A 13,855-nucleotide genomic window follows, 5' to 3' on the forward strand; every position below is an offset into this window, starting at 1 on the left:
CATTAATCATGAAATACACATAAGAAGCACTTTGAATCCATTGCAGTCAGATGAGCTGACTGTCAGTAGCAAGTTTGTCTTCTAGTTATTTATTTCTCCTAGTTTTGGTGCTTTAAAAAAAAAGATGTAATTTGGAAAAAACAGTCAAAAATAAAACTACTGCTAAAATGAAGCCAGAAAAAAACATAAAAAGAAAAATGAGTAGTTTCATTAATTGATCAGTTGCCAGCAGTGTCTTTTATTTGCCTTCTCCTCCACAAGTGTCACACACACGGTGTGCGCTGCTGTACTGGTGTCAGATGTGCCGTGAGTGCCATGATGGTAATGGTTGTCTCTCTTCAAAAATACAAGGTTCTGATCATGCCTCTGAGAACAAGGCAAGTCTGAAGAGTGGCAAGAGTCACGTGTGTGTGTGAAGTGTTGCCAGTTCCTGGCCTTGCATGAAGCCCTGCAAGGAGTCCTGCCCTAAAACTGGGATACCCCTTTACTGCACAGTAGGCAAAAAAAATGCAAATGCCATACTGGGATGTGTAAATAATATGATCTGCAGCATGAGAACATCTTCCAGGGAGCTACAGGCAGGATTCATCTGTCCAAAAGCAGATGCTTACTTTTGAGGCTCTTGTTTGGACTCCTTCTACAGTCACCAGAGGAAAGCAGTTGCCTTTGGGGTCTGGTGCACTCTATTCCAGCACAGATGTGCAGCCTGGCATCATAAACCAGTAAATACATTTCCTCACCTAACACAAGAGAGATTAATAACAGGTTTGGTGACTTCTCTGCATAGAAATAAGTGGAAATGTCTACCACCCCTACAACACCATTTAACTCCATCAGCCAATTTAAGAGAGACGAAGACAAGGGAGGCAGCAAGGGCAGAAAACACATAGGTGTTATGTCTGAGGGTGAAGGGTTAAACTTAGACACTGTTAAGGGCTTTTCCTGGAGCAGCTGGTCAAGGAAGCCATGACAGGAGAAGCACTTCTTGTTTTGGTTCATGGCAGATAAAAGGACCTAACCAGGCTTTGAATCAACAACCATTCCATACTTGAGAGTCACCATGCTGATCAGAGCAACAAAACCCAAAGAAATCCCCCTTAATTTTGGTAAGGGGAACTCTGTAACAGCGAGAAAAAACCTGAAAGGGGTGGCTAAAAGGATAAAGGGCTTTTTATGCACCATGGAGACAACTGACAAGCATACCACTAGAAGCTCTGACCAAACACATATCACCTGTCAAAAAAAGCATGTAAGAGGATCAATTGTGGCTGAAAAAATGGCTAAAAAATGACACATGACTAAAGGGTGGGAGGTGAGAGGCTATCAGAAACAAGAGGCATCCTTCAAAAAGTTGGATTTGTGTTTTAATGAGGAAAACAAAAAAACCTATAAACAAGTGAAATGTATAAATGGTTGTGTTAAAAACAAGTTTGGCACAAAACTACAGAAAGGCTTAAAAAAACATAAGTATCTTTTTCAGTCTTGTCAGGAGCGGGAAGCCTGAGAGACATTTTCTAGAATGAATCAGCTATTGAGATAGAAAAGGAACATGCAGAAAAGACAATATTGGAGCAGAAAACCCCACTGAATTGTTTGCATCTGTGTTTGTTGAGGAGGAGGCTGGGGAAGTTCCCAGACAGGAACTCACAAGCTCGCCTGAGGATCTGTCTCGCGCTGCAGCATCAGTAAGGGTTAGAATAAATCGACAAAGCAAATAACAACAGGCTAACCATTGCCAGATGGTCCCCACTGCACCCACACAAGTGTGCAAGACTGCCTTGAAAGCTGCTCTCACTCGCGGCCTTCAGAGATGGCTGATGCCATCAGCTTTAAACATCCATTCCTGAGCAGACTCAGCACCTGAGAGGGTTGTGACCAAGTGGGTTGTGACCAAGGAAGCACAGAGAAGTTTTATAGAGGAGGCTACTTTCAGTGCTTTTTCCAAACAAGGATTTCCAACAGCCATTCCAAGGCATCCAGAATGCAAGGAGAGGGAAAAGGGAGGGAAAGCCCCTGAGCGAACCCTTTGACCAAACTGGCTTGGTCCTGGGAAGCCACAAGCCCTCTTCAACCTTGAATGTACTGATTAACTGATTATCTCCACATATATAAAAATCTTTTCAAACAATGGCATGGCAGGCATCATGTACTGATTTGCAGCTCCACTTCCCCTTCTTTCAGCTTGCCTTCAGCTCACAGCAAGCAGGAACTGCTGGTTTCTTGTTGCACGGGCTCAGAGAGGACAGGATTTAGCGTTCAGAGCACAGAAATGTGTTCTGTCCAGCCTGGATCCTGAGTCAGAGGGAGCCAGGGACCAGGCAAGGGTGTTGGCAGCCTTCTGGTTTTCTGGACAGCAACCCTCTGTGACTGCCCTGAAGAAACTGGCCTAAACCAGCCAATTAAAAAGTGTTTATTCCTGTTATTCTGGTGGAAATCCAGGTAACTGTAGTATTCCTTTGCATGTACTTCCCTTGAGCACTTCAGAGTGAGTAAATGCACTTCAGGAGCATGCACAGGGCTTGTCAGAGCCAGGTCTAGTTGGTGACTCAGAGCTGGTCAGATGAATGGCCAGTCCAGAGCACAATTCTAGCAGGTAGTAGAGTGCAACAGGAATAAATATGTAACACAAAATAGCTAGTGAGAAATCATACAAAACAGTACAATATGTGTACCTGGAATCCTCCTTCACCTCTGTTTCACCCTCATGCCATCCAAGGAGCTCTACAATGCCAGTGCTTGCAGCACAGTGCTGCTGCTCGGAGACTCTCCTTTGGCAGCACACACTGTGGGTCCCAACCACTGCTGCCCTGTCAGAACTATATCATTTCATTCAGAATACTGAAGTTACCCGTTCTGCCTTTATTCACAAGCTGAGACTCAGACTGAAGGTTGTGTCAGCATCCCCTGTGCACAGGCCATTCCTCCAGCATCAGCCGCGCTCTCTTTCACCCCTAGCAAAATCAGCCTTGGCGAAGGGCTCTGCAAAAGCAAGGGGAACTCTTCGATGCTGCTGTAACCTGCATTTCACCGCATGCTGCCCGGTTAACCGGCAGTCGCTGCTCCTTCTCTTTCACCTCGTCCATTTGCCAGCCCCGCGCCGGTCCCCGCCGCCGCCAGCAGGGGGCGCGCCGCAGCCGGCAGCGCGGGGGAGGCCGCGGTGGCCAGCGGGGCTACAGAGAGCCGTCCTCCTCACAGAGAGGTGCTTCTGGCCTTGCTTTGGCGCCTTCCTCTCGCTTTCTGTACTCTTGGAGGTGACTGCGAGGGCTGTGTTCGGGACGGTGAACACAAAGCAGCAGCGGTGCAAAGGTGTTGGTCCGTGTTGTGTTTAGTGCTGTAAAGGTACAAACGTCTGTGTTGGGAGAAATACAGCAGAGCACTGTCAGTTCCATGATGGAGGTAACCAGCAGATGAAAAGCACTAACACAGGGTGCTGTGTCCTGGGCACTGACTGGGGTTTACTTCCTTGTGCAACCAACTGCCATGTGTCTTGCATGATGATACACGAAAATGAGGAAACCCATCCGTGCTCTCCCTCCAGATGAGGAGGAGGATGAGCAGAAGCAGATCTCCTTGACTCTCCCACCTGCTTCCATGAACATGCTGGAGCAGGGGAGCAGAGTTCCCACATCCCGTCCATCTGCGGTGCACTGGCAGAGGCAGGAGCAGGACACGGCTCTCAGAGTGTGGTGCATCTGCAGATGTGCTCTGAGTCACCCCCTGCCTTCTGGCCCCAGTCACTGGGAAGCTGGGCAGGCTGGGATTGCAAATGTAGAGTAGATTTCTTATTTCCTATTGAGAGCACTGAGCTGACATCTCTTAGCGACCACATGTGCCACCATTTTGGGAGTTCAGGCAGACCCAGATCATCTTCTCTAGCAATCAGAGACTGAAACCTGGCAGGGGCTCATGTTACGAGCCAAATATTTGCCTTTGAATTCTGGATGTAATTGTCTCTGTGGTTACAAAGAAGCTTTGGAGCATTTGGGGCACACGTGCTTCCTGACCTTTTGTGCAGGAGGGATTTTGCACTTGATTAGTGTCGTTCCTTGTGAGATTCTACAGCATTTGTTTCTAAAAACCAGCCTAATTTACCAGTACTCAGAAGCCTCCATACCTGCCCGTGGTTTAGAAAAAAAACACCCAAGTGTGTATTTGCTGTTACTGGCAACATTTCTATCTGAGATCCCTGGATAGCTCTAGGGTGGCCAATCCATCGGGCTGCACACTGGGGAGCACTTATACTCCCTGCTGCCACCCAAGTCAGTGCCAGTGCTGCCAGTTGCTAAACATTGCTGCTTCATAATACATAAAGTAATATAAACCAAACCTCAACAATTTACCTTTCCTTCTAGTAAGAAAAGATGCAGCCTGACAAGATGGCCCTGTACAAATACACGCTACAGCAAGTGCACAGTGAAACTGAGGGGACAACAATCCTCACTATTATAAACACGCTGTTTTGTTGGGTGCATGAGAACAGGAGCTTTTCCTCTTAGAGGCATAATACCAATTTCTTCACTTTGTTTGAGGTTTTGAGAAGGGTAATTAAACACTTCATAATTGTTTAACAGTGAAAACAAAAATAAATACCATGGATTTTACACAAGTAGCCTGGGAACGGAAAACATGGTGCTTTTCTGCCAATAGAGTGGAAAATGTACTGTTATGAGTCAAGAAAACTCAGTTGTTTCAATAATACCCAATTCCTGTATTGCTCTTAACTTCATAAATCTTCTTTCATGAAGATAAAATGCCTCCTAAAGTGCACTTTTGAGAGTAATGATTATGCCAGTTTTTAGTAGGCAGAAAGACAAGGTGCAGCTTACTCAGGAAGCATTCCAACTCTGAGGAGCTGAAGCGCGTTACGAGGAGGAGAGGAGGCAGCCAGCAGAACAAGTGAGCCCAAAATTCCAACGAACCCATTCACCCTATTTTTCATCTGCATTTTTTCATTCTTTCTGATAACCTGGGGTTTCTACCTCTGGTGTTCTTTGCTATAAATCAGATTACAGAGTGGGGCATAGCCTCCTGCTTCAGAGGAAACGGGAATTGTCGGTGCATTTCTCCAGGAGCTGTCAAGGGGCTGTACAAAAACATGTTCAGAAACATTCCCTGAAGAATTTTGATCTCCTGGAATTAACTCGGTTTGTTTTAAAGAAATTTAAAAGTCCACAATTTATTTTTGTTGCATTTTGGAGTTCCCCAAAGCAGGGGAATTTTTGTTTACATACCATCATCCTAAACCAATGTCTGTTTATTGCCTTCTCAAAACACAGAGCAATCTTGTGACAGTCTCAAAGAGTCAAGTATTGCAATATCAAAATTAGGCTTGTCATCCTCAAAATTCTATTATTGGCAAATTAATAAAATGAATATAGGTGATTTAATTCAATACTTTTAAATTCAACAGGCTTTTTAAAAAATCACATCAGTGGTTAGAAAAAACACCCAATAATCTGAAGGAGGAAGGCTTACTTTGGAAAAAATAATTTCGGAAACACTTCCCCTCTTTTTGCAAAGAACAGAACCAACACTTTTCTTTCATCTTAACTGGTAGGTGTTAAAATTCTATCTATGTTGATCACAATAATTATTTTCCATTTCCCGTGAAGTTGCTATCAGAATGTAAAACAAAACATATATACAGTAATATTTAGGGTACCAGAGGCAAGTGGAAAACAGGTGCTGAATATAAATTTTGTTAGAGTACCACCATAACAATTAAGAACTCTTCCAGGTCTCATCTGGTAGTCCTAATTAATACAAACTATTACACAACATGGTGTGGAATTGCTGGCAGTGTCCCTCTGGGCCTTTTGCACAGTATCCTGCACTAACCAGGCAAAACAAGAAGTTTGTGGCCACAGTGTGGGCAAGAGTAAGCGAGGGAAGGGAAATGAGGGGCCAGTTCTGGGGTGGGCAGGCCTATGGTAGTCGTGCTGGTACCTGTTTCTTCGATGCTTTGTGTGGAAGGTGAAGAACTCGACTGGATGCCCCATCTGTAGTTTGTCACGGGATGACACGCCACTCGGGCACTAACTTTCACGCTGGAATAAATTTTAAAGGGAAGCTTTTAATTCTAAATGTCATTGTCCAGTAACATCTACACATCCCACACCATCTGTCATCCATCCAAGGGAAGGGGAGCCCGCGGTGGGATGCCTCAGGCTGGCTCCAGCCTCCCTGGGGAAGCGAGGTGCCGCCTGGTGCTCTCGGGCCTCGGCGAGGTGCGGAACAGGGCACCCCCGCAGGAGTGAAGGAGATGGCGCTTGCAGGGCGAGGGGAGGCTGCGGAGGAGCGGTAACGGCGGTGCCCGGAGACGTGAGGAGGCCGCTGCCATGGCGGTCCCGCGCGGCTCCCGCCCGCCCTGGGCCAGGCCGCGGGCCTCCCCGCACGGACGGGGGGAATTCGCCTCGCGGCCCCTTCCCTCAGCCGGCGGCCCCGCGTGGGCCCCCACCTCGCCTCAGCGTGGCTTCCCGCCGCCATGGCGCGGCCGCCCCCTCCCCCGCACCTCTCGCGTGGTTCGTCGAGAACTCGCTTCGCCCCTTTCTTTCTTTCTTCTTTTTTTTTTTAAACCATTTTTCCCCCTTCCGGGCGGGCGGCGGTGACGGCTCGGCCGGCGGTGACGGCTCGGCCGCCAGCCCAGTGAGCGCGGCGAGGCGGGGCGAGGTCTCCCGCCGCCTCCCTCCTTCCCGCCCTCCCGCCGCCGCCTCAGCCCCAGCCCCAGCCCGCGTCTCGCCTCGCCGTGCAGCCCGCACACACCCACCCACCCGCCCGGGCTCCGCATCCAGCCGCCGCCTCGTCTCCCAGCATGGTCATCAAGGTCTACATCGCCTCCTCCTCCGGCTCCACGGCGGTAAGCGGCACCCCGGGAAAGTTACAGTGGGCGGGAGAGCGGCGGCGCGGGGCTGGGGGCGCGGAGGGCTCCTGCGGGCTCCCCTCAGCGCGGGCTCCCCTCAGCGCGGGCGCGGCGGGCTCCGGCCGGGCAGCCGCAGGAGCGACGGGAGCAGCCGGCCTCCATCCACCTCGGCGGACCCAGAGAAGCATCCAGCGCTTGTCGGGAGCTGTGAGAATAAAATGTCATTTCCTCAGCGGTTTCTCAGGGTGTTGTGTACCTGCGCTCCTACACCCGCCGCCACGCTGCCGTCCGCAGGGGACACGCTTCTGCACCCCATGTGCTGTGCTGGGAAGGCAAAGCCCACGACTTATGGGGTTTTTTGTTGTTGTTCTTGAAGTTTATTTCTAAATGGTGACACCCATCGCACGTCAGTGTTTGGGTTTGATGAGTTTGTTCCTCTGACATCGGGTCATTAGCAGTGGCAGGCGTGTGTGGCTACTGGCTGAGTAGCTGCAGTTTCTCACCCTGTGGGAATACTGGATTTCCCTTCTCATGGCCCCAGCGTGTTGCAGGCAGAGCTCAGTCGGAAAACTGTTTTTTTAAAACCCCCAAAATCTTGGGAGATTTGTGCCTGGGCTGAGATGTAGCTCAGAGCAGTAGTGTCCTCAAGATCGTCTGATTTCTGTTTGATCAGTGTGAAAGATGCTCTGTGTCTAAAGTCCAGGGGATTTCGTTGCACTAAGTATGAACGTGCTGGCAACCTACAAAATGCCAGAGACTTACAAAAATGCCAGCTATTGCAGTTAATGATCAGTGACTTACTGCAAGTAGATGAAGAGACTAAGCTGTGGCCCTGTGATGACCTTTCCTATTGCTATTAGGCTGTGTACTTCAGGTGCAGATTCCCAAACTTTCAGAGGACAGTGATGTACAGAAGATAAATAAAGCCTTCACTGAATTCTCCTCTGTTTGAGCACAATCACTGATCTACAGCCTTCAGCAGATAAAATACCACATTGGTAAGCTTAGCTGTTGGTGGCTGTGATGCCGTAACCCCTTGTTTAGCTCTAATGATCGAGGCTGAGCCCAGCAGTGGCAGAGTGTGGACATCACAGGAGCGTGGGCCATGGGTATCCCTGCCATCGCTCTCTTCCCATGTCATTTTTGTTAACCTTGGTATCGGTGCTGACAATGCTGTGCTGATGCTGATTGCGAGAAACAGATGATTATCTGATGTTCATCTGGAGAGCGTCTTGAAGTCCTGAATAGTCCCTTCGTAACGGGGGTCAGAAGGGATTTCTGATGCGTTTATACAAAATGATCATCTGAGAAGGAAAGAAGCAGTCATTAGCAAATTGAAAAAGTAATTCTTCATTTCTAGTACAGCTGTTAATAGGTTTCAAGTTGACTGATTCAGTTGCTATAGATTTTTATCTGTGACCTCTTAACTGCAGTTATTGATTTCTGCCTGTGTGGTGATACTGAGCTCCAGGGGTGCAACCGCTGGTGTCAATCCTGGCTATGTTTTCCTGTTTCATAAATTAGATTTTTAATTATTAGCTTAGTGCTTTCCCCGATGCTGTCTCGTCCTTGTGTGGATTCTACATGGCTCAAATCTGACTTAACTGCTGCCTTTTAGGCTCCTCTGTACCCTTGACTGTAGGATTTATTGGTGTGGTCTGTTTTTGTGGAATTTGAGTGTAATATGCACATAATTGCCAGTTTCATGATGTATATGTGTGTGTATATATAGATATATATACACATGCACACACTCATGCCTGTGTCTAAAGCTAACGCAGCTCAAGTAATCTTGTGGTAATGACTTGCACGTTCTCCATTTACTGAGTACACCAAGGGTGTTTCTGTTGGCAAGGATCAGCTGAGTACCTCACTGGGTGGCTGTTTTCTTTCTAGTATAGGAATTTTAATCAATGTTTCAACCTAAAGTAAGACAGAAGGGCACCTCCCTGGAGGAAAATGTGCTCGATGGCAATAAGTTGTTTTTGTGGATCTTAAGCTGTTGGTGAGACAGACTTTGGAGGACCAGAGGAGCCTTTTTGGGTGCTGAATTTGAAATAACCCACTCCAGGAATGGAAAATCCACATCAGAGGAGGTTGCTGCAGAGAAATGGAACACAGTCAAAGCTGTTTCTAACAAAGTAAGTGAACTGGCTAACGTTAGCCCTGTTGGGGCCCTCACTCCTGCTAAGTTGGCTTTGTACTGCTCGTGACACCCAGCACTGTGTTATTTTGGTTCTTAAAAGGCTGATTTTCTTGAGTAGAAGCAAAGCAGAAATAAGTATAAAATCTTCTCCTTCCTAGGACATGACTGCCTCGTTTCTGTAAGTTGATGAAGCTTTTGTGAGACTCTGGAAAGCATTGTCTCCCACTGGAGGGAAAAAGGGTTGTGATTGCTTCATACCTCACAGCCTGGGGCTCTAAGTCTTGGGTCTTGGAGGGTGCCCAAATTTTGTGGTCTTTTATTGGCAAAGCCTTACTTTGTTATGCAGTATAATTTGCCACATCAGAGTATATAAAATGTTTCCCCAAGGCACTGTTCTCCATAAAGTTTATATGTAGAGTATATATCTGTGAGTAAAGAAATCTTTTACGAAGCTCATGTCTAAGCAAAGGCATTTTACAACTATATTCCAAGGGATTTCTGGGGAACTTTGCTTAATTCCTGTATCCATGTGCCATTCAGTGTCTGGGCAGCGGGAAGTGTGACTGCCAAGCTGCCCCTTGATGGGTTTTGCAGCACAAGGAGTGAGTGCTCAGTGTTATCTTTGGTGTGTTTTTGCTGGTGCTGTGTTTGTAGTCGGTCATGGCGTTTGCTTTATACTCTGGTGTAGGTAAAGGTGACTTTGGGGTGGTTCACTGCCATGGGTCTTGTAAGCAGAGATAACTGAACGTCCTGCATGTTTATAATTAAAGACTCTGCCAAAATATGAGGATTACAGTCTTGGTCTGGCCTCCAATTTGAATTTTACTCCAGAAATTTTCTGTGAAATCATAAAGTAATACTTCCAGCACCAGTTTCCTGCTGTATGTAGAAGTCTAATACAGAAAGTTACTCTTTAATCTTTCTCAGCGTGAATGTTGTGCTGATGAGTCATGGGCTGAGGCAAGGATGCACGGGGGATTGTAATTATGAAGATGAGCTGTAGACACCAAATGTGGGAATATGCATGTGTAGCTTCTGTCCAGGAGCTTTTGTGTGACATACAGTTGAAATGAACAGCGTTGTTTAGAGTGAGATGGTGTTGGAGGCTATGAACGTCAAATGATAGACGCAAATGCTGCATTCAGAAGCACCCAAGCGTTGACATGAGCAGGGACTGTGCAGGCTGTGAGAGTGATTTCACTGTAGACTTCTATTCAGATCCTTTAAGAGACGAAAGGAGTAATTACTCTTGCTTCTGGAAGAAAAATGATACAAGTCCAGTCTGTGCTTTTCTCCATTAGGTGTTTTGTTGTTTTCTGGATGGAAGATTGCTCTGGCTTTTATGTAGCACCAGAGCACTTGTGTGTGTCTTCCTGAAGGCAGTCAAACTACCGGTTTTATTGATCTCGTGTGGAAAGGAGCCAGCTGTTTAAATTCTTCTCAGTCTTACAAGTGTGCATTTGTTGCCAACAACTGCACTGCCCTTGACTACAGGCTTTGTCCAAAATAATTGTGTTTGTTCATTTGACATCCTGTTGCAAGCTCCAGGGATATAGATGGCACCTGGAGGCTGTGTCAATGGAAGTGCCAGTGCTGGATATGGTGCTCTGAGCTCTCCCACATGGCACTGCCAGTGCTGTGGACTGGAAACTGCTGTATTGACCCACTCTTTGGAGCCAGACACTTCATATTTGTGGTCTACAGCCCGTGCTTCAGCTCTCCAGGCTCTCCTCCCCAGCCAGTTTTGATGGCTGTGTGGGTGGTTTCTGTTGCTCGCCTCCTACTGTGACTGCAGACATGGCAAAAATAAGAGATGGTCTCCAGAACTGGCCTCAGAGTCACCACTGTCTAGAGTCAGTTTTAGAGAGGAAAGGAAGTTTTAGTTTATTTTTTCATTCACAAAGTTAGGGATGTGGGGGGTTTAATGTTTTTCTTGTATTGTCTTCTTGCTTGGGAAAGGATCTAGGTCTTCTCCTCCCCACCCATCATGAACCAAAGAACATGTGGCATGTGGTCTGGAGAGCAAACATTTTTTCACAATTACTTTTTTCTTTTCTTCCTCATAACCCAGTAAGGCACAGGAGCACTTTCTAGTGCTGCTGGGGACATGTTGCCAGTGGCAAGTGCTTTCTAGAGTGTTAGGGTTGCATCTGAGGCAAAACAGCTTCAGAGAAGAGTGACTGGAAATGAGCAGAGTTGTGTGCAGCCACGAGCCCTTGTCCTTGTTACAACACAGGGCTGTGGGAGGGCTGGTGAACCCGTTTCATCTTTCTGAAGCAATGCCAGTGAGGTAATACATGGAGAGGTGGAAACTGGACCAAAAAACCACCCAGCTTTTGCATTGAAACACCTCCAGGGCCTTTTTCCTTTGCTGTTTGCAGTAAATGCAAGCATTGCCATCCTGAGATGGAGTGAGTGAAGCCTGCATGCTTTCTGTTTGTGTGGTGATTTCTGAGTGCCTGATGGGCGCTTTGCTGCAGTGACACCAGAGGGGTGCAGGGCTGCAGGAGGAGGTGGCTCTGTGCCGGGCCTTGCTGGGGCAAATGCAGCTACAGTAGAGTGGATCTTTGCCTCCAGCGCTTTTATCAGTGTGTGTAAGTCATCTGCCTTGTTTTGCATTGGCATTGAAAGTTGCAAATGTGTTGTCAAAGCCCGGATGTGTGTGGGCACGTTTGTCATCACGGAAGCCCCGAACAGCGGCAGCAGACGTTCTAGAGCTGCTGCTGAACTTCCTGCTGGCCAAATCAAGAATCATTACAGTTGAAAAAGACCTTTAAGATGATTGACTCCAACCACTAACCTCACACTGCCAGGCCCATCACTAAACTAACTCATAACCCTCAGCACCTCAGCTACGTGTGTTTTGACTATCTCCAGGGATGGGGACTCCCCCCCCCTTCCTTGGCAGCCCCTTCCAATGCTTAATAACTCTCTTGGTAAAAAAGTTCTTCCTTATCTCCAGTCTAAACCTTCCCTTGCACAACTTGAGCTCATTTCCGTTTGTCCTGACATTCATTGCTGGAGAGAAGATGGAACTTTGAGGCAGTTGTAGAGAATGCTCATATCTCCCCTCAGCCTCCTCTTCTCTAGGCTAGACATCCCAGCTCCTTCAGCTGCTCTTCCTAAGACTTGTTCTCCAGACCCTTCACCAGCTTTGTTGCCTTATCAGTGCAATTGATACAGGAAAAAAATACCAATATGAATGTTTTAGAAATAGTCTTGTAATATGATGCAAGTTTAAATGAAGCTGCATATTATGGGGTAAATAAACAGCAGTTGTAGTTTTAAAAACAATCTCAAAAGACATCTATATTTTTGTGATACTTAGCTCATGCAGTTTCTGTACCGTGGGTGAAAACTGACTTGTTAGGCTTGCTATGGAGTTTTAAACCCATCTCTTGTATAAACATAATATGCATGAAGTACATTTTTGGATACTCAGCGTTAACCAAACAATTTCTCTCAATAAAATGGTATGAATTGTTCTGAATTAGAGCTCTCAGGGTGGAAGACAAAATACATAACGCAAGTCTAGCAAGGCAGTTAGCTAGGATGCGTTCCATCTGCCTTGTGGGCTGGTTTATTTTAGAAGTCATTGTTCCAAACTCGAGATAAGTCAAATGTTTTTCTTAAAATATTAAATTCAATTTTTTAATAGAGTCAGGGATTAAATCAGCTGCAGTTGTTGCAATAGCTTTAATATATCAAACTATAAAAACATTCTACTGTGCTTAAATAAAACCAGTTTTCTGACAGTATGAGAAAGATGGGAAATGATACTCCTCAGTTAATGCTGGGAAGGGCTTTTTGCTAAGAATTATCTGTGGATAGTATATACAGGTATGACAATGTTTATTTTGAGGTGGTGCAGAAGGATTATGTCTTTCTCATTCACTGCTCAGTAAAGGCTGACGTGGGGCAGAAGCCGAATGCCATCAGCTTGCACTGGCTTTGCTTGAGCCCTTAACTGTAGCACTTCCCAAGATCTGGTCCGTACAGTGCCATGTCAGTGCTCAGCACTTGTGCTTTTTTAACAAAGATATGTGAAGTTGAGCAAGGAACTTCTCTTGTCCTGAGGCATTAAAGCTACACTCAGAAAATTCCTGTAGAAGCCAGGAAATTGGCATGTGTGTAACAAGCAGAGGATGCCAAATCCAAAAGTCTCTGCAGGGTTATCCTCACTCTTCCCAGAAGAGGAGAAATTAGGGAGAGAGGAGACAAATGAAACTAAGCAAACATTGATTGGCTTCAGCTGCTCAAGCTCAAAACTGAACTAAAATATTCCCCTATGTTATTAAAAAAAAAAAAGAGTGAAGTCTGCATCATTGTCACAGCCAGAGAGAGATGAGCTTTGCCTTATGTAGCTGTCCTTTGTGCTCCCCCACCCTTGAGCTGCTGCCCTGGAACTGCTGATTTTGGTTCCTGGCACTCGTCAGGGATCTGGGAACCTGAACCAAACCCACAACTTCTATTAGTATTATGGTATTCAAGAATGTTTCTACTCAAACATGCAAATACACTACTAATGGCATTTGCTTAACCCCAGTGATATTCTGGGGAGACCTTCGGTTTTTTATTAAATTTAAAGTACTTTTGTTGGTCAGACATTTAATCATGCCTGAAAGAGTTTGAATTGTAACACCTATCTACTGTTACTTGTCCCAGAAAAAACCCCTCTGTCCAGGACCATATTTTTACAGCACCTCCAGCTGACTGTTGAGGTCTGAAAGTTGTGAGATAGTAAAGTGAGACTGAGGTTTAAGTCACCAGAAGCAAATGTGAAGGGTTAACATAAAACCGTGGGCTGACAAAAGTTAATGCTATCTGGATACAGCTGAAGTAGTCTTCAC

At 46.3% G+C, this 13,855-nt stretch overlaps 1 protein-coding gene and 1 long non-coding RNA gene across 2 annotated transcripts in view; one reads left to right on the forward strand and one right to left on the reverse strand.

Moving 5' to 3' along the window:
• Positions 1-1,416: 1,416 nt before the first annotated feature.
• LOC133626600 (uncharacterized) lies at positions 1,417-6,651 on the reverse strand. Its single transcript, XR_009819660.1, has 3 exons — positions 6,512-6,651; positions 5,947-6,047; positions 1,417-3,349 (listed from the first exon to the last, which is right to left on the reverse strand). It is a non-coding gene; the product is annotated as an uncharacterized LOC133626600 (long non-coding RNA).
• The window catches only part of SH3BGRL (SH3 domain binding glutamate rich protein like), a 35,847-nt gene continuing 28,600 nt past the window's right edge, over positions 6,609-13,855 (forward strand). The window contains exon 1 of the mRNA XM_062006748.1: positions 6,609-6,856. Within this exon, the coding sequence (XP_061862732.1) occupies positions 6,812-6,856 (45 nt within the window). The 5' untranslated portion in view covers positions 6,609-6,811. The remainder of the gene's footprint in view (positions 6,857-13,855) is intronic.

This window comes from Colius striatus, chromosome 13, assembly GCF_028858725.1.
Source record: "Colius striatus isolate bColStr4 chromosome 13, bColStr4.1.hap1, whole genome shotgun sequence".
NCBI lineage: Eukaryota > Metazoa > Chordata > Aves > Coliiformes > Coliidae > Colius > Colius striatus.